A 21,159-nucleotide genomic window follows, 5' to 3' on the forward strand; every position below is an offset into this window, starting at 1 on the left:
ATCGTATCTATCATCTATATCTTATGTAACAAATTTGACTTACTTAACACATTTATCAATCATGAGTCATCTTATCTTTACGGCGTATTCCCCTTTAGTGCTGTAGCTAGATCTTATCAAAAAATTTACTATGGGAAATTTCCATGGGCTTAGCTATGATTCATCCAGATTGCTTGCTTCAAGAAAGTTTATTTAGATTTATCTGAGGCATTCTGAGTCATTTAATAATAGATTATCTAATAAATACATATGTTGAAAACTGTATCCAAGTGACTTTCTAGATAAGATAAACGATTTATTGGTTGTTAGATAGATGCTTCCGTATTTCTTATCAATGATATCCCTACGAGACATTCCGTAAACAAATCATAATCATGGCGCCACATCATATCCATAGATATATGCATCTCATATCTCATAAGAATACCATATCATATGGAAGCTATAACTAGGGTATTATTAGTTCCATCAGCTCGTGAATTTGTTGTTGATTCTAAAATCTCACATTTCATTTATTCATAAGTTCAGTTTTGTACCCCCCAGATTACTATATCCAGCCTCTTTACAAGGGTGATTTATGTAAAGCTCATATAGAGTTCTTCTAGGTATAACTAGTAAGGAAATGAGTGCAATATATCCTACCAAAACACCTTAGATAGAGCTACATTCAAAGAAATTCCAGTCTCACATCAAGTGAAGAGAGTGCGCTGTAAATGTATCTATCTCTCTCTCTCTCCCACCCTTCCTATCTCTCTCTTATCCAGGCTCAAATCAATGAGAACAAACTCGTTTAGATTTTGCAATGTTATTGCTTTGTTATTTATTGACGTATGTATGTATGTATATAATATATAACAGTGCAGTACAACAGCCACACTCTCACACAGGCACACACACACACTCATGCACACACAGACATACGCTAGGAACAGTTCCTTAGGATTGCGCTTGGAGGGAATTTGTGCGAGGGTACAAAGCATTGCAAATAACAGTTTGCTAAGTGTTTGGCTCAGTTCCGTTGGCTAATGCTACAAAATACAAAACACGCACACACACATACACACACACACACGCATTCACTCACACACACACGCGCTGAGCATGTGTTGAAGCAAAAAGTTGAGGAACTTATTGCAAAATCATAAAATAAAATAAACAAGCAACAACATATATCTATATATATATATACATATCCAAGATATATATACATAGGAGAGTATCTATATATGTATGTGTGTACAGATTCAACATGCCTACAACATTAGTTAACAATTTGTATTCAGTTTTTTTTTTACATAAATTTCTTGATTTCATTTCTTTAACAGGTTTTTTTTTACTTTTCATGAGTTTTGTTTTGGTGGTGCAGTTGGTGTTTCTGGTGGTGCAAATCTTACAAATTGTGCTGTCTATAGCTTAAAGCTACCATAGCCTAGCTTTATATATACATATATATCTTATGTATATATATAAATGTGTGTGTATATATATAGTACATGCATATCTCATATCTGTTCAATAACAATTTCATTTGCTCTTCGTGGTTTCTAGAAAAATACATATATATATATATATATATGTATGTATATACTACATATGGATGCAACAATTGGTGTGCTCTGGTTGCTTAAAGTATTTCATATACATATATATCGATATATATGGCAGATTTGCGAGATTCAGCTTGGCTTATTTAAAATTGTTGCGCTGATTCAATTCCAATTTGATTATTTCCTTTAAGACTTCAACCTATTTAATATAGTCGAGTGTGTGAGTGTGTGTGTGTGGATGTGTTTCTGTTTCTGTATGTGTGTGTGTGTGTGTGTGTGTTTGGTTTTGTAAACTGAAGGTACATCATTTCCATGTCTTGCACATTCAATTGCTCAGAGTCTCCTCCTATTCTTCTTCTTTTCTTTTTCTGCTTCTTGTTCTTCGTCGTGTAACATTCGCCCCTCGCTAGGCAACTGCGTATCACTCTGTCCGATTTCGAACCAGTTCCTAAATAAAGCTATCGCAGCTGTTCTCCGCTTCGCTGTTGGAACAGTCCATGGCTGGCAATGAGCCGCCACGCCTATAAGCGCTCTGGCGCTGATACGAGTCCTCGCCATATGGCTGCGGACGCATTCCAGCCCCGCGATCATGATCGCTATTGCTTCCTGCTCCACTTCCGCTGATACTTCCGCTTCCGCTGCTGCTCTGGCTGTGACTGCCGCGACGATTCGCGGTGCTCGGAGTGGCGGCTGCTGCGACGGCATTCAGGCGCGGAAAGTATTTGTACAGATCCAGCAGGCTGTTGAGTTTTACGTGCGGCTTGTACTCCACATCGTCCAGGCACTGTGAGGCGGCGCTGCTGGTGCTCAGCGGCAACCAGAAGGTCAAGCCCAGCTGGGCCAGATGTCCGCCCTGTCAAGGAAGAAGAAGAAGATGGAGCAGTTAGTGAAGCTAATTCAATGGCGAGTGAAAGAGAGGGAAAGAAGGAATAGGGAGGGATATAGGGAATGAGAAAAAGAGAGAGAAAGAGGAGAATCGTAATGGGGATCTGTAGCTGGAGAGAGTGTAGAGTGTAGTGTAGAGAGCAATGTAGATCCAAAGAATGGGAGAGAATAATGGATAGCAAAGGAGTGTACATATAGATGAAGTGGGAGAGCTAGTGTAAGATCAATGTAGACCTAAAGAGAGAGAGAGAGCGAGACTGTTAGTGTAAGATCAATGCAGACCTATAAAGAGCGATAGAGAGAGAGAGAGAGCGAGATACGCAGAAGTGGAATCCAACTTGTTTTACACTAGGCTACACAACCACACCTCTACCTAGACTAGGCCTTGAAACAGCCTTCCATTGCTGTCAGCCTAGTCTTATACGCTCAACATCTATTGAGGATCAGATTTCATTCAAGTCTGAAGCACTACAGCCTCAAAGTACTACAGTGAAAAGAATTTAGCTCACTTTCAGCTGGTGTCATTGCATCATGCATCGTGCACTCACCTTGATGTCCGTCTCGAGTTTATCGCCAATCATGGCGCATTCGTGCGGCTTGACGCCAAGAAAATTGCAAGCGGCATAGAATATTTCCGGATGCGGCTTTTCCCACGGCAGATCCGAGGAGACGAGCACACAGTCGAAGAGGCTGCGGACGTGCAGCTTGTTGATCTTCTCGCGCTGCGCATTCGAGGGGCCATTGGTGATGAGCGCTAGAAAGTAGCCGGCGCGACGCATGCGCTGCAACAGCTGCACATAGTCGGGCGGTATGGCCAGGTAACGGTAGCGTAGCTTCAGCCACTGCGGATAGATCTGCTCGGCGAGATGCTTGTGCTTCTGCTGCAGGGACTCGCGCCACAAGTGCGTGCGCCACGAGTCCAGCGATGTTTGCGAGTTGTCCGGGCAGCGACGGAACGACTTCAAAAAGTTCTGTGTGGCTAGGTTGGCATCGTCTTTGGTAAAGCTATACTGGGTTTCCAGCACGTCAGCTAGCTGAAAGAGCAAGCAGAGCAGACAGTGAGAAACGCATCGTAAATAACAGTGAACAGGATGACACCTGTTAGCTAACGCGAATTCACGTATGCCTGCACCCGCCATACGGCACACGCTTGCACTAGAATGAGACAGCTATAGGGTTGAGCCTGCCAGGATGACACATGCGAAATGTTGCTCAAAACAGGACTTATCAAACATGCATACATATGTATATGTGAGTGTGTATAAAATGCATATGTATATGCAAAAATATAATTTATATTAAATAGAAAAATTATATACAGAATATAAATGTACATAAAAATACTACCAGATATATTATAAAATTTTCATTTATATACAATCTACTTTTTTTATTGCTTTAATTGTTCTTCAGATTTCTTTATATTTATTACGAGAATGAAAACAACAAAATTGTAAAATTGTATTCCTGGTTGTCCATCATAAAAATGATAATACCCCGGCTTGATTAAACATATTCACAAACACCGATTTCGAAAGGAATTAATTATTAATCATATACATTTCGTGCACATAGAACATATTTATTTTTTTTAAACGCAAATGAGGCTATTTATCATTTCTGTATTATACGAAAAGCAGTTAGTATACAGCAGGCTTCCTGTATTAAATTAATATTAATTACTCCCGAATGCAGTACATTTGCTCTGATTTGGGTTCCGGTTCGCTTCTTTTGTCAACAACAAGTAAAATAATAATAATAATAATAAACAAATTGCGTAAAAACAAATAAAACGACACAATAACAAAACACACTCACACAATTGTATCATTTCATGCGTAAGCTAATTGAGGGGGGTCTCGTTAAGCGGTAAATGGCAAAACTAACAAGTGTCATTCGGCCATTGAAGATGTGCGGCTGTTTATTTTGGGTCTCTTATGACTTTGACCTCTAGTTAGAGAAAGACGACATGCATTGATCAAATATGCACATGCACATGCTCACGCACACGTACAAACGGCTAAATGCAAGCGCGTGCTATTTGCCTACACACACTCACTCACACACACGCACACAACAACAAATATACGTAACGAGCGGTTGCAGTGGAAAATTTTTATAAATATCTATGGAAGTGTGCGCGTGTGTGTGTGTGTGTGTGCGTTTGGTGGCGCGCGCGAACTTTCACCCACGAAGTTAACAGTAAGTTATCGTACCTTGCGAATTGCTTTGGAATCACCGGCCCGCGTTGGGATTAGCGTGTTATCTAAGTCAAAGTAGAACGCTGAGATTTTCGCACAAATGCCATCGAACGGTGTTGTGTGCTTGAGGCCCGTTGTTAACGACGTCGCTGTTGAAAATTTGCTAGCGGCCATGAGTTATTGCCACGCACTGTTGATTGGAGAACTTGATTCTTATTAGGGGGTAGGGTGCGTCTATGGGAAGTGCTAGTTGGTTGCACATATATCATAAGAGCTTTATAACAATTAATTGCATATGTTTGTATATGTACATATGTACATATAATTATTTTATTTAAATTTTGGCGCCACTCGAATAAATGTGGTAACTGTCGGAATTGTCTTTGCGAGGTAGTTGCACACGTTTTGTTAGTTAAACAGCAACTAAATTGAAAACAAACGTTGCTTTAAAGTTAAATAAGGGAACAGGTAAATGTAACCAAAGTAAGAGCAAAGCAATGACTGAAAGAAAGTGCTCACACGCACGATTTGACAGTCAGCAACGTAAGTAAATGGCAAAAATTTTGACGTTGGGTCACATCAGCTGTTCCAAGTTCATGTTTTAACCCAACTGTTCACCCTTAAACACATTTTAGTTGGTTTCTTAAAAAGTATTCTCCAGCTTCAATAGCTACATTATTATTCTATGGTTGAAAACTATGATTTTATATTGAAACCAACAATTTGTTTTCTGTACGCAGCTCTTTGGCGGGCACTATAAAGTGAGTATTGACAGATGTCAGGTTGGCTAACTCAATGAGCCAGAGCGAGCACGCAATACTCTCACGAAGGAGAGCCTATGCATATACTGCTAGTATTTATTTATAGCAACAATTAAACAAGCAGATTGTTTTGAAACACAAATCTGCTGAAAAATAAAACTTTCAAATATTAATAATTAAATCATTCATTAAAACGATAATATTGTATAACAATATGCAGTAACGCTTTATATAACTATCGATATATCGCATAAGTATAGAGTTCATTTAAGGGTGGCAACGCCGGTTGAGCGTTGACGGCAAATTTTGTTTACCTTTTGGAGTAATTTATGTTGATTGAGAATTCATAAATTGTGTCACTCAATAATACCAATGATTGGTAATTCAAAAGCAGATTCAGATATGTCAGCACCAGGTGAGCCATACAAATAAAGAGTACTCTGGGTTAGCATTAATTAGTAAAGTGTTAATTGAAGCAGAAAAACATGAAGCGAGCGAAGACGCCAAAGAAACCGCCAAAGTGGATGAATTAATCTCGCTGGAAACCCTGCGTGAATCGCCGGTACAATGGCCAGAACGCTGTAAGTAACACGTCAATTAAGAGAAACACACATATAATTGTTATGGGTTGCAATGCATTACAGTTCCTGGCATGGAAGAGTTTTTAACTATGAGTGATACACCAATCCACAGACCAAGCGTTGACTGTAACCAGATCCACACCAAAGTCAACATGGCTGCCATTAACCGTTAGTATAAAGGACAATTAAATCGGAACTTGAATAATTTCTATTAATCATTACAGAATTTGCTCGCCTGCCGCCCGAACAGCTGGTGGAGAAGATTAAAGCCATGCACGATCAAATCTATAGATTAGGTGTACGAGAGTCCAAGGAAATGACGCGTGGTAAATTGCTGGGCATCTTCGATCGCGACCGGCTGACCAAAGCGAAAGCTATGCGCAATTAATTATGACTGACTAACAAATTCAATTATACAACTACATTTATATTCGTATTCATATATTCATACTTTTTCTGATGTCATAAATTGTACAGTTATAGGCGCGTGCTATGCATTTATGCTAGTCAACAATAAATAACATTTATTTCCATTAAAGCAGCATAGTCATATGTTTATATTAAATACATATAAAGATATAGGCAACTAAATTAAGGAATAGAATTTGGATTTCCGTGTGGGAGGCAGAAACAGAGACTGATGGAATTCGAGTAAGGCAGAGATAGGAAGAGAGTTCTGGGTGATGGGGCTGGAGGAGAAGGCACAGTATATAAATTCCGCTAGCCGTAAACCAATAACTAACTCGGTTCTATATCTATGTTTATATATAGGTGTGTATGTGTGTGCAGGTACTGTAATGTTTCTACATATATAGATATATATTGTATATATGTACGTATACATATACATATATAATATTCTCATATTTATGATATATCGATTTCTAAGCGAATAGCCGAATTGCCATTTACAATTGATATGCATAAAATTGCAAAAGATATACATATGTAGATCTCATAAAAATATATAATAATATATATATTCCTTAAATAAGCCTTTTTGTAAACCTAACCTCAACTAAAATAAAACCTATGTAGTCTTAAAGCGAATTTTGAGCTGAGCGAAAAACACAAAACAAGTCAAATCACTGTAAAGGCTTGCTAAAATATCGTATTAGATAAATGAAAATTAAAACCTAACCTTAACAGCAAAGCAACTAATTGAGACTAACGGTACATGGTTGCTTTATAAGACTCTAATATACAGTAGTAAATCAATTACTTATTTGTTGAATCATTTCACTTTGGCAAACGTCTTTCTAGCTCAACTACACGAGCCAACAAGTGTGGGGCAGAGGGAGGGGCGACTGGGAGGGGGGTTGTTTGTGTGTCTTAGGTCAAGGTCATCTATTCCTGCCACTGCATGGCGAAACGCTGCTCGAACGTAATGCGATTATAGACGCCCACATCGGCCAGCTGCATGGGATCCGTATAATAGGCGAAACGGCGTATGTCAATCATCGCCCCATCGAACATCTCCTTCCAGGTGGTCAGGTCCGTGACGCTCATGTGGATGGGCAGCTGTGGGTCCGGTATATCGATGGCCGCCTGCAGTCGATCAAACGCCTCGGCCACCGGGCCGACCGACAAGTTCACCCAATACTCCGCCGGAAAGCGTTTGTTCTCACAGAATGGCGCGCCCTTGCGCATGATGAAGACCAGCATCAGGATCTCATAGCGCTCGGAGCTCTCGTAGAAGCGCTTGGTGCGTGTCTTCTCCACAAAATCGATTAGCAAGATGAGCGGCGTATAGTTCTGCAGATGCATCAGCAGCTCACGATCCGTCCAGAGATAGCGTCCGCCACTCTTCACATTCAGCATGCTCATGTTGTTGGTCAGTTGATGATATTGCTGCTGCTGTTGCTGCTGAAGATGCTTATGTTGCTGTTGCTGCTGCTGTTGTTGCTGTTGTTGCTGTTGGTGCTGCTGTTGTTGCTGTTGCTGTTGCTGCTGATAGTGATGTGTATTGGCAGTGGCTGTATTTGGGCCAGTGTTGCTGCTGCCGCCGCCGTCGCTGCTGCTGCTGACAATGATGATGCCTGCTGCTGGTGCTGTTGCTGTTGCTGGCGTTGCGCTGGCAGCTGCATTTAACGCACTTGCTGTGGGCATGCCAATGGGACAGCCAAGCTCTCCAATCATTTGCCTTGGCTGTTGCCGTGCGCCCGCCCACACACACACACGCACACGCACACACACACAACCGGACAACTAGGCCAAGGTTAAACTCAGCCTCGCACAACTTGTTGCAATAGCCCAGGCCCTTGTTGCCAGCCAATTACTAATTCGCTCAACTCTGCCAATTATCAATGTATAGATATATATTCCTTTTTCCTTAGTTTTTGTTTAACAACTTTTGCTGCCAGCTAATAATCAAGCGAGGCCAATTTGTGCAGCAGCCACTGGCCGCACGTGCGGGCTGGACGATTGTTGTGACGCGAGTGCGTGGACAAAGCGCTGGGCGAACGAGCTAAAAGGGGTCAACAGCGAAAGGTACGACGGCTCGGCTCAAAACGAGGCTCTCTCTGTCTCTCTCTCTGGCACAAGTGCATGCATGTCCATTACACTTACACACATACATAGGCAGCTAACTTAATATTAGTTTAAATATAGCTTAATGTTCTTTGTACTATTTTAATTGTGTTTTGACGAGTACACCATGTACATGCGTAGCTGACACTCTTCTTAAAGGACTACGAGAGACCTTTCAACAATTTCCAGTTGTACATATAGTGAATATACATATCTACATATATACATATTCTGTACAAAAAATATATATATTTATTTACTTAAACTTTACATTTTGTATATATATTTCATTAGTAAATTTAAAGGCTGTTTGCCTTCTAGACAGCTGACAAGCCCCCTCTAAATTCATCAAACTGCCCTGGTTCAACTTGCTCTTGTTCATTCTTAGTCTATATTGTAACACTGTAACTGTAATTTACTAACTAATTAAGCGGCTCCTGCAGTCGATAACAATCGGAGGCAATTTTCCATTTATCATTCTCGGCGGTAATTACAAATGATTGTTGAAACGTGCGCAGGGATTGTTCGGCATATTTAACTGTGCCGCTGGCCAGTATTATGTACGTCGTCTGGCCGCCGACAGCTGGATCTAGAATTGGCTGCGAATCGAGCGTGGTCAGCTGATGACGGGACGAGGGTAGCTCCAGGAAGTAACGCTCGATCGTCTCGCGGCCCTGAGCTCCATTCCCGTTCCAGCTAAACGTGGCCGTGTCTATATATAAGCGACCCATTTGCTAAAAGTAAACAAATAGAATAACTGTTTATACTTTCTGCTATTGCGAATATTGCATTTGCCGGCTCGCTTGCTTACATGGCGGCGATTATCAAATGAAGCGTAGTACAAGCGTGTAAAATCTTCCGCTGTGCGACAGCATGCTTCCACTTTGGCTTTTATCTCCTGCAAATGTAAATGTATCAATGCATTATGTTTTATTTTTTTAAATTGTTGTTATTTGATACTCACGGCGTTCATCTCGTATCTTGCAATATATTTCGAAATAAGATAGGGTTTCAGCACTGCATTTACAAAATATCGAATATATTAAATATCTCGACGTACAAACAGACGTGGCTGCACTAAGAGCTCTTTGCGCATTTAAATTTGCTTTGTTTGCAAAAATTGGAGCTCTTAAACTTACCTAGTTTATGGCGTTGTTTTTTTCTGTTAACTTCAATTAGTCGTGTCAAAACTCAGATGAAGCTTTTCACGTTAGTTTATTGAAAATGATTTAAAAAGCAATTCAACGGGAATATTGTGTTGTTTCACGAGGCAAATTCAGTTTAAAGCAAAATGTAATCGATAAAAGTGTGTCATCACACTATCGTATCTGAGCGGCTGTACATACTGTTGCTGGCCTTTTAAAGCCAACAACAAAGTATCGATAACTTGTTATAAATTATAAACAAAATGTTTAATACGGTTGTAAATAATGTTCTATCAGCAGAAATTTATTACAAACTTCCCAATTACCCAAGAAGATTAAATAGTTTCGATTTGCTTATTACCCATTTACTTTATATGTATACAAATATTTATATTATTATACATATATGTATATGTATATGGATATATGTATGTATTGATATTTATCTTACAAATCATGTACACAGATGAATTGAATCTATAGGAAACATAGAAACAGAAAAGGTATCTAAGGGAAGGGCGGAAGAGCTTGGTCAAAAGGTCTGTTCCTGCACTTCCTGACTGAGTAACTCTTCGCGCCAGCTCGGCCGTTGGCAACGTTCGAGTAAAGCCTCCAAGCGCTGAGCAAGCTCCTCCTGCTTTTGCTCGCTCGCATCTTTTGCCAGGAATTCACTCAATATACAATTAATCTGTGCTTTAAGAGCTTGCTCTAGCAGCGCCGGCTCCTCGTTCTTAATATACTGCTGGACACAGTCTACCAGCTCGGTGAGGTGCTCGTCAACGACGTCCGGAAAGAGTTCCTGCATCGCTATGAACAAATTGAACAGATACTCGCGATTGGGGCCGCTGGGACCGGCCGAGGTAAAGATTTGTCTTGCTATGCACGGCACCTGCCACACATGTCCTGCATAGGAGTCGTTCGATTGCGTGGCCACGTACATGATTACCTCAATGGGCATCGTTGTGGATGGATATTCATGGAATTCCAAGTTGCAGCGTTCGTAGCCATTCTTCTCGCGGTAATCCAGGTGATCCAGCACCTGAGCCTTTTGGGCAGCGGCAATGCGATAGGCGACGCCGTAGACTCTATCCTGGGTTAAATCGCCAGGCAGTAGGGTTACCACGCGACCCGGCTTCTCGGGTATGCCACGATGATCAATGCTGTGCTGATAGAATCTTCGTTTGTAGCCACAGACGAACCCGCGTCGTCGGTCTATGTACGGAAAATCCGCCTTCCACACAAGCGAGCCATAGCCAAAGATCCAGACATCGTCGGGGCTGGGTGCTATACTCTCCGTCTGGTTGCTGGGCTTGGCATCGAAGCACTGCAGCAACGTGGAGTGCTGGCCATTGCTATTGGAATTACACTTGTTTTGACTAAGCGGGCAAGAGCTGGATGCCAGCTCAGCGAAACATTCTCGATAAATTTCAGCAACCTTAGCTGACAATTCGTTCGAGTTTGAATTACTGCTAAGTCGCAGGTCCTGTACGAGACGCAACATCTGTTCCAAGGGCAACCAAATGGCGTCTGTGCCCGTATTGCCACTCAATTATCACAGAAATTAAACAAAAGCTGTTGCCGTTGCTGGAAGAATTTAATATTACCGACTTTATCGATTTACGTCTGTCGTGATTCGGGCATAACTATCGATTTGATTTCAAACAGGCAAAGCACAGCAATGTGCTTTGAATGAAAAGGTGGCGCCAAATTTGAAACACAGAAACACATATATTTTCTATGCTGTACTGTGACATAAAATACTTACTTTAGATATTCATATATATAAATATAAATAAAGCTGTCAATACATTACTTGTTATTCATTATAATTCGTAATTCTTTCGAAGCAATCATCACTTTATAAATCGTATCGATAATAAAAAGCGATGGTTGCCAGCTTGTGTCGGCGATTAAAAAATATGCGGCAAACTTTGAAAATGAATAGCTTACTATTGTATTGAATATTTGTAAGATAATAATCTAATATGTAATGTACTCAAATGTTTATTGAATTCACTATATACTCGTGTAGCATTTTTGTTTGAGTCTCAAACGTATTAAATAAGCTTCAAAATTAATTATCTCCTTCGATTAGGCGATAGTTGCTGGCATGTGTTGGCGCTAACAGCTGTGGCTTGCACATTCGCAAAGGAAAGCTACCGGCACAGCTGTTCACGCTGCCACAGCAACAAAGTACTGAGGGAAAAACGTAAACAAATCATATTAATTACATTGTCATTGCGCACAAGGCCAAAATGAGCGAAAAGGACAATCGATCGAGAGAGTAAGACACACGCCCACGTAATCGCGAGCGCGAGTAATACAAAATTATTTTTATATTTCCTTCAGAAATCGCAAGAATATGAAGCAGCATAAATACTATCCGCAATCGCATCGAGGCGGCAACAATACGTCCTCCAGCTCGCCAAAAGCGACGACAGTCCGCAGCATTGTAGATGTGGCTGACTCAAGTGATGAGCCGCGTTTCGGTCGCAAAGGCTGGTCGAGTGGCACTCGCTCGGTGGCACCGCAAAAGAATCGCAATATGCTGGATACGCTGCCGCCGTCAGACTCGGAGGATGTGGACCATCTCGTTGATGGCGCTCCCATCGATGAAAGTGCACGCGCTCAGTTGCGCGCCGGTGACTACAAGCAGATGTCGCAGTTCCCCAGCATGGGCGGTGGCCACTTCACCTTTGGCGTCGAAAAAGAATGGAGCAACATAGCAGAGGGTCAGGCTCAGGTGCCCACCAAGGCCGCCAGCGGCTACTTCACACTCAATCTCAGTCTACTCAACTGCGGCCTGCAAACGATTCCCTTCTACAAGCGCATGGACTATTCCCCAGCGATGTTTACGCGATCCCAGATTATTGCCCAAAACGAAGCAGCTGAGCAAGCCGAGCTCATCTACCAAGAGCTCGTGTTGAAAGCATTGAATGATGAAAAGTCCCGTGTCACCTCGGCCAAATCCACTAAGTCTGCCCAGCCAGCTGCACCAGACGAGCTAGACGAGCTGCTGGCGGTAACCGATGCTCAGCTTGCTCAGGCCTCCATTGACACGGGCCCAACACTGCCATTGGAGGCCATTGCCTCGCCGGTGGTGCAGCCAGCGACGCCGACGACGAACACTAGCAAAAACGATGTCGAGCAATGGCTGGACAGCGTGCTCGATGAGTGAGCGGCGTCCACTATTAGAAATAAGTAAAAAACCGCATTTGTAGCGACCCAAACCAATTCCAAACATATCTGCTTTAGGCGCTAAATACAATAAATTCAATCAGCTTTTGCCTTAGTAGAGAAACCCAATTGAAATGTAATATGGTGCCGTTCCATTCCAGTTTGTTCCGCTTAGCTCAGCTATGGAAACGTTTATGTCGTTAGCTTCTCGTGCTGACCAACAGTGCATGGAATAGGATTGCAGATGAAACGAGGGTTTATCTGCCGTTCCATTCCACTTTGTTCCCTTCAGCTCGGCTATAGAACCGTTGCATTAGCAGCGCACGCTGCTGTAATACAATGTAGCAAATGTAAGCGAAGCTTGATTCCATTACATCTGGCGTTCCATTCCATTCCAGTTTGTTCCGTTCTGCTCTTCTGTGTTACCGTCTACATTATAAGCTGCGCGCGCTGCTCCTCAACACTGCACGGAAAAGGATTGCAGAGGAGAAAAAAATCTCGTTTCCGGCCAGCATTCCGGCAAAGCCGTTCAACATCTTCAGCTAGTGCGTGGTGCTAAAATTTTTGATCTAAGTCGCAATACAACAACTAAAGCTAAAAAGTCTGCATATCACTAAAATATTGAAGTGATATTTAAGTGGTTCTCAGTGGAAACCATATAGAGACAAGAGGTAAGCATATATCACATATCCGTAACATTTAAAATAAAAGTAACGAGCCATTCGCGCATAACCTCAAAGACGTTTTTTGAAACTATTCATTCATATTTTACATCTGGAATATAAACGCGTATGCCTAGATTATTGATCAATATATTGTTAAGTAAATAAATTACTACATTTTATGGTTTCTATAATAGACTTTTCATAAAATAGTTTATATAATATATATATATCGTATTCGTATTCGCATATACATACATATATACCCAGACAGTACCGTTATAGGAGCCATTCGAAATCTGTATCGTTGTCGCACTGCTGGTCCGATACGAAGCCATCGTCCTCGAAGTCGGCAATGCTATACATGCTCTGATAATAATCAGCCAGATGAGCATGCACCAGCTTCAGTAGCTCGCATGACGCCTCCAGTATGATCATGCGCTCCTGGACATGGCCGTCGCGCACTTGCAGCTCGTCGCGCAGCTCCTCGATAATGGTGTTAAGCCAACGAAATAGTACAGCCGCATCGGCATTGGGAAACTCGAGCACATGCTCCGGTACGCCCACTTCGGTGCGTAACTTCTCAGTGGAGCCGTACGGCCCGGCAATCAGGAGTGCCGCAATCACGCGCACAATCAAATTGAGCGAATGCAAATAGTTTTGCAAATAGACCAACGGATTGACCATGGCAATGGCCATCATCAACTCCGGATAGGGACGCAGACGATACTCATTGAAGCCCAGATCCGTCAGCTTATCGAGCATAGCCCAGAGCAGGCAGTTGCCGACGATTTGGGCCATAGTGCCCAGCGGGCTGGCGTAGCGGCAGCACAGGATCAGGTTTAGCATATTATCCGATTGATTCACATCCCACAGCAGGAGGATCTGTGTGCACAGGTCATGCACCTGCCACGATTGGGTAGAATGTTCGTTAGTTAGTTAACGGCTATCTGTTACTATTATTAATCAGTATTAGTCTGCCTACGTGCGTCTCCTCGGTGCAAGCCATGTAATCGAAGCAGCGCTGCATGAACAGCGTGCGCTGCACTTGAGTGCTGGCCAAATCGTTGTGGTGCAGCATAAAGAGCATCATTCCTGCCACTTGAAGCGCAGCCAGCGGCTCAGCGCCAAATTCGATCTCTTCCTGTGACATCAGTTCGCCGAAGGCCTCAATTAACTAATCGTGTTTAGAAATGTACAAATAAGTTTTGTTTGCCCTCATATTGTCGGCACACTCACCTCAATCACGTTGTCCGTGGAGTTGATGAACTGGATTTTGTCATTTAAACAAGATTTAAACATAGCCTGGCGCACTTGCTCGATATCAAAACCCTGTGGACGTATGGCCCAAGTCCTATAAAAAACGTTTCATCTTATTGATAATTGTTTAGATTTATGTACATACATGTGGACTACATTTCCGTTAAACTTTTGCTTACAGAGCCAAATGAGTAGTTTCTTTGAAATGAGCAATTTAAGCCTATCGTTAGAATATCGAGATGCACAATCAGTAAATGATCGTTTTAATTATCGATATCTTCTTAGCTTAGTAACGGATATCGAGGATTCGCATGTGCAAAGGCCAGTAAATGTATGTAGCTTTTGTACGTATGTATGTATGTATTTAGAGTGAATATAATATTATTGTTTCCTAAGATTTAAATGGAATTGGATTGATTTAAGCTAAACTTTGATATATTGATATTTTATATATATGTATATATGTACATATGTCCATATGTACATATGTATGTATGTATATATGTATATATATGCATGTTTAAATTACCTACAAATGTACATACATATGTATGAATATTTATGCATCTTTATATTACATACATACATACATATTTAGGTATGTAGAGTGACACCTCTAATGACATACATGTATGTATGTATGTATGTACATACATATGCTTTTGTACATATGTATGTCGTATGAACATGTTGGTTGGCGTCTCTGTTAATAGGCAACTTAACATTGTTTACAAGTCCAATGGGCAGCAATTTTAATGAGCTCTTCTGCTTAACATCTTTCGACGGCACTCAATGGCCGCCATCTTTGTTTGATGCGCACATTATGCGAATATGTGCTAGTGGAGATGCTTTTCAGTTTCGTGCTGCAATATTGTATAAGCATACACATAGTATGCATATTTGCATACTTGTACTACATACAAACATACTTACATACATATATATATGTACATATGTATGTACGTATGTGTTTGTCCTTGTAAGGCAGAATCTGACAAAATGCGAATGCACGCGCGCCTCGCACATTTTAGCATAAAAGTTGACGCCCCCCCATGGTCCACGCCCACCGTTGCTGCTTGACGTTTCCTTTGCACACTTGGAAATATCTGCTCATTATGCATTCATATTTTGCAATTACTTCGCACACACATAGACAGCTAAAAGCGCAAATGTGCGAGAGGGAGAAAGAGACAACACCAGAAGCAGCATCAGCGGCGAGGCCAAAAGCTGACTGTTAACGAGCAGCGACTGTTAAGTTGTATGTCTGTCACTGTATGTGTGCAGGTTTTTTCTTATGCCTTTTTCGCTGCTTCCAGTGCTGTTGTTGTTATTTGCCATTTGGCCCATTTGGAGGCGCAATTTTTCATAGAATTTCTATATTCAGATTTTAATTATGCAGCTGCATGAAAAGATTAACAACTTTTGCCCCAAGACGACGGCGCATTGTGCACTTTATATCTATGTATATTTTAATTATGCATATTTTACAAAGGCAGCCAAGGGGCCAAGGAACGCGCACAAACTTGTTCCGCATTAAATGCAGAAATTTCACACATGCACGTACATGTGTGGGTGAGTGTACGTGTGTATGTGTGTGCGCGCATTTATAAGTGCTTGGCATCTAGCCTAACCTCAAATTGCAATTAACAAACACTCAACGGTTTTTCAAATTAGTTTCAAACGGTTTTCAATTAAAAACTTGGTCGCAATTTCTATTCAATTTTTGTTTGAGATTTAATAGGTGAACTTTGTGTTAACATTTTTGTACAATTCCTCATTAAGTGTTCATTGTCTTTTAAATTACATTTTTAAAATATTTTCAATAATTTTTGTATAATTTTGTATAATTTTAAATAGTTCAAAATTATGACATTCCTCAGCTGAATACTTCTGCGTGAATAGCCAATCGAAGTCTAACCTACCTTAACTGAACCTGTGTCCATGGGAAAAGCCTTTCTGCTCTAACCAAATCAGATTTGATCTAGATCCGCGGGAGCAATTAAGATAGCACTTGATGAGCTATACAAGGTGCAGCTATACGATATATATCTGGTACATTTAACCTTCTGCCTTGAGCCAATTATGCAAATCAGCTTAGATACATATACAATGCATAAATTATTACAACGATTACAATCTCGAGCGGGAGAGTGAGTTTCACATAAGTGCGGCATTAGTCAACACTGTAATCCTGTTCTTTTCACTGTTACCACAAAGTCGCGCAATCAATGCCAACTGTATTCGCTTCTACTTCAATTAGATGTCATAAAAGCCTCAAATTAGCGAAAGGGGGTTGAACAAAGCCATTCCCCTCGCCCCCTCCACACATACCCTGTCCAGCCAATTGAAGAGTGTCGAAAAAAAGTGAGTGACTGAACAATCATCATAACGATAACATTCATAATCATGAGCATGATGTGGATGAGGATGTGGTGCTCGACGAGGTTAAGGTTGAGCCTGATGATAAGTAGCAACTACCCTTTTATTAGCAAACCTTTTTTATACCAGACACTCATTAAACATGCTGTGAGTGGGTATATCAAATGTTGGAGTCATCAGGTATGTACATATATATATATATAGATCTAGCTGTCTGTTTTGGTGTCAATATGGATCTTTTTTGGGATCGTGGTCCGAAAATATCTTTCAACACAATGAATAATGCATAATGCTCCGAGCCGTAGTTGGGAATCACGAATTATGAGAATTATGAATTCTAAATGAGTTGTGAATCATGAAGCACCAGTAATCTACTTAGTTCATATAAATCATAGATCAAATATGTCTCTATAGGATATCTATGTCACTATAGGATATCTATTAGTCAGTCTCTTCACGGCTTTATTTTTTTTTATTAGGGGTTGGCTCGTTGTTATTGTTTAGCAGGGCAATCTGTAAATTTTACGCCTAATTTAGGACAAATTGTTGACATACACTCGCCTACTTTTATGTGTGTGGAGTGTGGTAGAACGCGAGGGCGCGGGCTGGGGGCTGGCGGCTGGGGTGGAGAGGTTAAGGGTGAGGCGAATGGCTTCACTTCAGCCGGAATACAAAAGCCAACAGATTTTCATATCATTATGCGTTGATTTGTTGGGTTTGCCACTGTTTTGACTGTTTGTTCCTCCTGTTGCTGTAGGCGGTTTTTCCTCTTTTTAATAATAATGCGAGCCACGGGTCGTCAGCTAAAAACTCAGCGAGTTCAATTTCGTATCACAAAATTGGCAATTAGTTAGTTCAGTCGAACTCTAAACAAAATTTGAGGAATGCGAAACAGTTCACATAACATTTGACATAAACATAGACAAAATTCCTATTAAATCGATATCATTGATGTGTTTATGTGCTATGGATGGGGATGGGGTGGGCAGAGCTCTTGGCATTTACAACCTATTTTATATGTTGGACTGTAAAAAATGTTTAGCATACAATTGTAATTGACAATCGACTTGTAAAGTTATCGATATTGTTAGATATACGAAATGACTAGGATAAATAAAGAAATTGGAGTGGAGGCGATTCTCGAGAACTTAAGACAAAATATTTGGCAAGCTCTGCCCAGCAAAGCGTAATGATTGTTTATCGATAACAAATTGATATTAGTAAATGTCTTGAGTGTTAAGGATCGAATGATGTATGCATGGGCTACGACTCACTAGTATGAGATGTGAGAATATAAAACATGAATATCTAGTGATAATTATCACTTATCGATAACTTGCTGAAGGGCAAAATAATTAGAATTGTCAAAACTAGATGGAAAAGAGAATGTAAGGGAATAAAACTCAAACTAATGGTACTTAATGGTTATCGATAATTTATCGAAAATAGAATGAGCTTCAAGTTATTCGAAATTGTGAAAGAACAACTCTTCAGGATAGGCATTACTTTGCGATAACTTATCGATCAATTTAGAGTGCTACATAATTAAGATGAGGGCCCACGTAGGTGCACACACTCATGCAATGATATACACAAATAGAATACTTTGTTAATGCCAAGTAAATGCCCAGCCGTTGACTTTGTGTGAAACAAAAATGCTTTATGAAAATTGAGAAGCTTCGACTTTCTAATGCCTACCTATATGCTTTGATAATTGATCATTGATAAACATGCCGGCGAATTCTAGACTCTTTTACAGTTCGCATATCGCTGCTCGCTTTGCTTTTACGCTTTGACAGTTCGCGCTAGAGCATTAAGACACTTTGAGTCGGAATATGGAGCCCAATAATGAGAACAGCGCTGTGCCGTGCCCGGTAAAGCCCAATGTTCAACAATTTTGCACGCTGGAGCAACTACGCAGCTGGATCGATAGCAGCCCACTGGCCCACAAGTGTCTGATTATCCACATGACCAATGATCTGGACCAGGTGAGCGACGAGTGAGAGCTGCGCTTCGATTTCAGTTCACTCTCAACTCAACTCCCAACTAGATTGTCACTGGCATGGAGGGGGTGCGCCAATCGGGTCGTGACTGGGAAGACGATATGCTGCGCCCTCTGTTTGTCACTGTTTCCATGCTGTTCCTGGCCTATGGCCCAGTCGAGATGCAGTTGAATATGTGCGGCCTGATGCATCGTGTGCTGGGCATGATGGATACCACGGATCCAATGAGCGTAGGTTCGCCCAACTGGCGCCAGGTGTTCATTGAGATAATCTCTTGCTGCTCGTCACGCAGGTGCATGGCCATGTCGAGTATTTGCTGGAAGAGCTGACAAAGGCGGGCGCCTGTGTCGAGGCGAATCAGCTCTACCTCGCTCTGGGCGTGGTCAATTGCAATGCAAACGCCCTGCCGATGGGCGTGTGCCTGCTCTGGGCGGTGATTGGACGTATCCTGACCATGGAAATAACCATGCATCGCTTTCGCGAATTCAAGGAACTGGCCGAGGCATTAGGCAAGGAGGCACATTTTCGTCTAGCCGACATGAACATCAATCAGCTGTGCGAGCTGAATATACTACTGGAGTCGATCAATCGCGTGTTCGAGCTGGTGGTGCTCAAAAACAATGAGCGGCTCAAGCAGGCCGGCTATCCGGATCACTTCTTTCAGATACGTCGCGTCGATCTGGACTCCATGGCCAGCTGGGCGAACAGTGTACTCTATCAGGTCTGTCCCGACGACTGTTGGATGAATCAGGTGAGCAGTGACGGAACTCAAGCAATCAATCAATCAATCAATCACATGCGCATACATACACACACACATACACATCTACATATTTAGGTTAGGAATCAGGTGATTCGCTTGGTGAACTTGTTGACTCGCATCAGGCTGGAAACACCGGAACTAATCGAATTTCAGCCTGAGCCGCCCAAGATGTTCGAGGTGCCTGTCGACACCTATTCCGATCTGGACGACTAACCTAACAGCCTAAGGCGATAGCATATACCATATTCAAATGCCCTATCCAAAAGCGCCTCAACGACAAGCTAAACGAATTCATAATGTCATGTATACCCGTTCCATATCAATCCGTTTATATACATATATATATATCTTTATAGCTATATAAATTTGAATGTATATCTATGTATATATATATAAAGTTATTTACATTTATAGATTTTTTTTTCTGAGAATAAAAATCTCGAGTATGTTAACCAACTACTTACGGCTCCATTATGCGATTCAGCTGGTGTTATCGGATATCCCAACTCTAAAACACTTGACGACTTTGACGACGACGTGCAGTCCGTTTAGCTGCGATCGCTTCTACGCACAATTATCAACTGATTAGAAATTAGATCGGGCTTAAAATCAACGTCGAACAACTTGCTCGCTCGGAACTTGGCGTTTGTTTCGCACTCAATAGATCGTAGATAGCTCTCCCTGTCTCTCTCTCTCGCACTGTCTGTCTTTGTGTTAATAGCTAAGCTTAACTCAAGTATGCCTCATGCGCGAGAATTGGAAGAAAAATGATTTGTCTTTCATTGAAGTCGATTTTAAGTGGGAATATTTATAAGTGGGTATAGACTAGTCTGGTATACTCGACTAAACTAGAATCATCTTTCGTACTTTTTAGAAGAAAGTTGAGCAATAGAGTCCATAACTTCCTGGCTTAACTGGAGTACATAGATAGAGGTCAAGCTTGAAGGATTATGTAGGATAGCATCTGGTTCCAAGATGGGAGGGCGTAAGAAAACAAGAGCAGAGGTAACTGAAGAGCTGCCTGACACTGCGGAAAGCATTTTGACTAACCTCAAGCACAGTTAACAGAGAGAAGCTCCATTATTATCATCTTTGTTGTCATACGAATTTTTGATTATTATTATAATGTTAATTTTATATAGCTGTAGCGCTAGGTTTAGCATTATCATTAGACATTGGCATAAGAATTGGGATTGGCATTCTTAAGAAAGATATGTAAATATATCATTAATGTCCTCATTAACATTTTCATTGTCATTGCCATTA

General features: G+C 41.3%; 8 protein-coding genes across 10 annotated transcripts; 3 read left to right on the forward strand and 5 right to left on the reverse strand.

The window, feature by feature from the left end:
- Positions 1 to 789: 789 nt before the first annotated feature.
- Positions 790 to 5,173, reverse strand: LOC108657310 (N-acylneuraminate-9-phosphatase). The gene is made up of 3 exons (XM_018109876.3): positions 4,649 to 5,173; positions 2,981 to 3,466; positions 790 to 2,400 (listed from the first exon to the last, which is right to left on the reverse strand). Exons 1-3 carry the CDS (start codon positions 4,805 to 4,807, stop codon positions 1,996 to 1,998), a joined length of 1,050 nt encoding a protein of 349 aa, XP_017965365.1. The 5' UTR covers positions 4,808 to 5,173; the 3' UTR covers positions 790 to 1,995.
- A 434-nt stretch (positions 5,174 to 5,607) lies between these two features.
- Positions 5,608 to 6,513, forward strand: lin-52 (DREAM core complex component lin-52). 2 transcript variants are annotated; one of them, XM_089265146.1, is made up of 4 exons: positions 5,608 to 5,809; positions 5,871 to 5,975; positions 6,039 to 6,143; positions 6,200 to 6,513. In XM_089265146.1, the coding sequence occupies exons 1-4, from the start codon at positions 5,767 to 5,769 to the stop codon at positions 6,361 to 6,363; spliced, it is 417 nt and encodes a 138-aa protein (XP_089121272.1). In that variant the 5' UTR covers positions 5,608 to 5,766; the 3' UTR covers positions 6,364 to 6,513. The 2 variants fall into 2 exon arrangements, with proteins under 2 accessions (XP_089121272.1, XP_030244849.2); XM_030388989.2 differs by having other exon boundaries at positions 5,611 to 5,809; positions 5,874 to 5,975.
- On the reverse strand, positions 6,473 to 8,580 carry LOC108657314 (uncharacterized). The gene has a single exon (XM_018109881.3). The coding sequence runs from the start codon at positions 8,112 to 8,114 to the stop codon at positions 7,323 to 7,325; it is 792 nt and encodes a 263-aa protein (XP_017965370.1). The 5' UTR covers positions 8,115 to 8,580; the 3' UTR covers positions 6,473 to 7,322.
- Positions 8,581 to 8,744: 164 nt separating this feature from the next.
- On the reverse strand, positions 8,745 to 9,799 carry Nxt1 (NTF2-related export protein 1). Its single transcript, XM_018109883.3, has 4 exons — positions 9,644 to 9,799; positions 9,469 to 9,521; positions 9,316 to 9,402; positions 8,745 to 9,238 (listed from the first exon to the last, which is right to left on the reverse strand). The coding sequence occupies exons 2-4, from the start codon at positions 9,475 to 9,477 to the stop codon at positions 8,927 to 8,929; spliced, it is 408 nt and encodes a 135-aa protein (XP_017965372.1). The 5' UTR covers positions 9,478 to 9,521; positions 9,644 to 9,799; the 3' UTR covers positions 8,745 to 8,926.
- A 116-nt stretch (positions 9,800 to 9,915) lies between these two features.
- On the reverse strand, positions 9,916 to 11,307 carry LOC108657311 (putative glutathione-specific gamma-glutamylcyclotransferase 2). Its single transcript, XM_018109878.3, has one exon. The coding sequence runs from the start codon at positions 11,148 to 11,150 to the stop codon at positions 10,182 to 10,184; it is 969 nt and encodes a 322-aa protein (XP_017965367.1). The 5' UTR covers positions 11,151 to 11,307; the 3' UTR covers positions 9,916 to 10,181.
- A 429-nt stretch (positions 11,308 to 11,736) lies between these two features.
- Aven (Apoptosis and caspase activation inhibitor) lies at positions 11,737 to 12,955 on the forward strand. The gene is made up of 2 exons (XM_018109880.3): positions 11,737 to 11,933; positions 11,999 to 12,955. The coding sequence occupies exons 1-2, from the start codon at positions 11,905 to 11,907 to the stop codon at positions 12,825 to 12,827; spliced, it is 858 nt and encodes a 285-aa protein (XP_017965369.1). The 5' UTR covers positions 11,737 to 11,904; the 3' UTR covers positions 12,828 to 12,955.
- A 370-nt stretch (positions 12,956 to 13,325) lies between these two features.
- Positions 13,326 to 20,216, forward strand: LOC149090520 (uncharacterized). Its single transcript, XM_089264553.1, has 5 exons — positions 13,326 to 13,497; positions 18,875 to 19,115; positions 19,178 to 19,360; positions 19,423 to 19,881; positions 19,969 to 20,216. Exons 2-5 carry the CDS (start codon positions 18,963 to 18,965, stop codon positions 20,104 to 20,106), a joined length of 933 nt encoding a protein of 310 aa, XP_089120679.1. The 5' UTR covers positions 13,326 to 13,497; positions 18,875 to 18,962; the 3' UTR covers positions 20,107 to 20,216.
- LOC108657312 (uncharacterized) lies at positions 13,740 to 20,487 on the reverse strand. Of its 2 annotated transcripts, none has more exons than XM_018109879.3 (4): positions 20,358 to 20,487; positions 14,728 to 14,842; positions 14,474 to 14,665; positions 13,740 to 14,394 (listed from the first exon to the last, which is right to left on the reverse strand). In XM_018109879.3, exons 1-4 carry the CDS (start codon positions 20,363 to 20,365, stop codon positions 13,768 to 13,770), a joined length of 942 nt encoding a protein of 313 aa, XP_017965368.3. In that variant the 5' UTR covers positions 20,366 to 20,487; the 3' UTR covers positions 13,740 to 13,767. The 2 variants fall into 2 exon arrangements, with proteins under 2 accessions (XP_017965368.3, XP_089120678.1); XM_089264552.1 differs by lacking the exon at positions 20,358 to 20,487 and adding an exon at positions 14,902 to 14,934.
- Positions 20,488 to 21,159: the final 672 nt, after the last annotated feature.

This window comes from Drosophila navojoa, chromosome X (assembly GCF_054131105.1).
Source record: "Drosophila navojoa isolate 15081-1374.11 chromosome X, UAZ_NAV_1.0, whole genome shotgun sequence".
Taxonomy (NCBI): domain Eukaryota; kingdom Metazoa; phylum Arthropoda; class Insecta; order Diptera; family Drosophilidae; genus Drosophila; species Drosophila navojoa.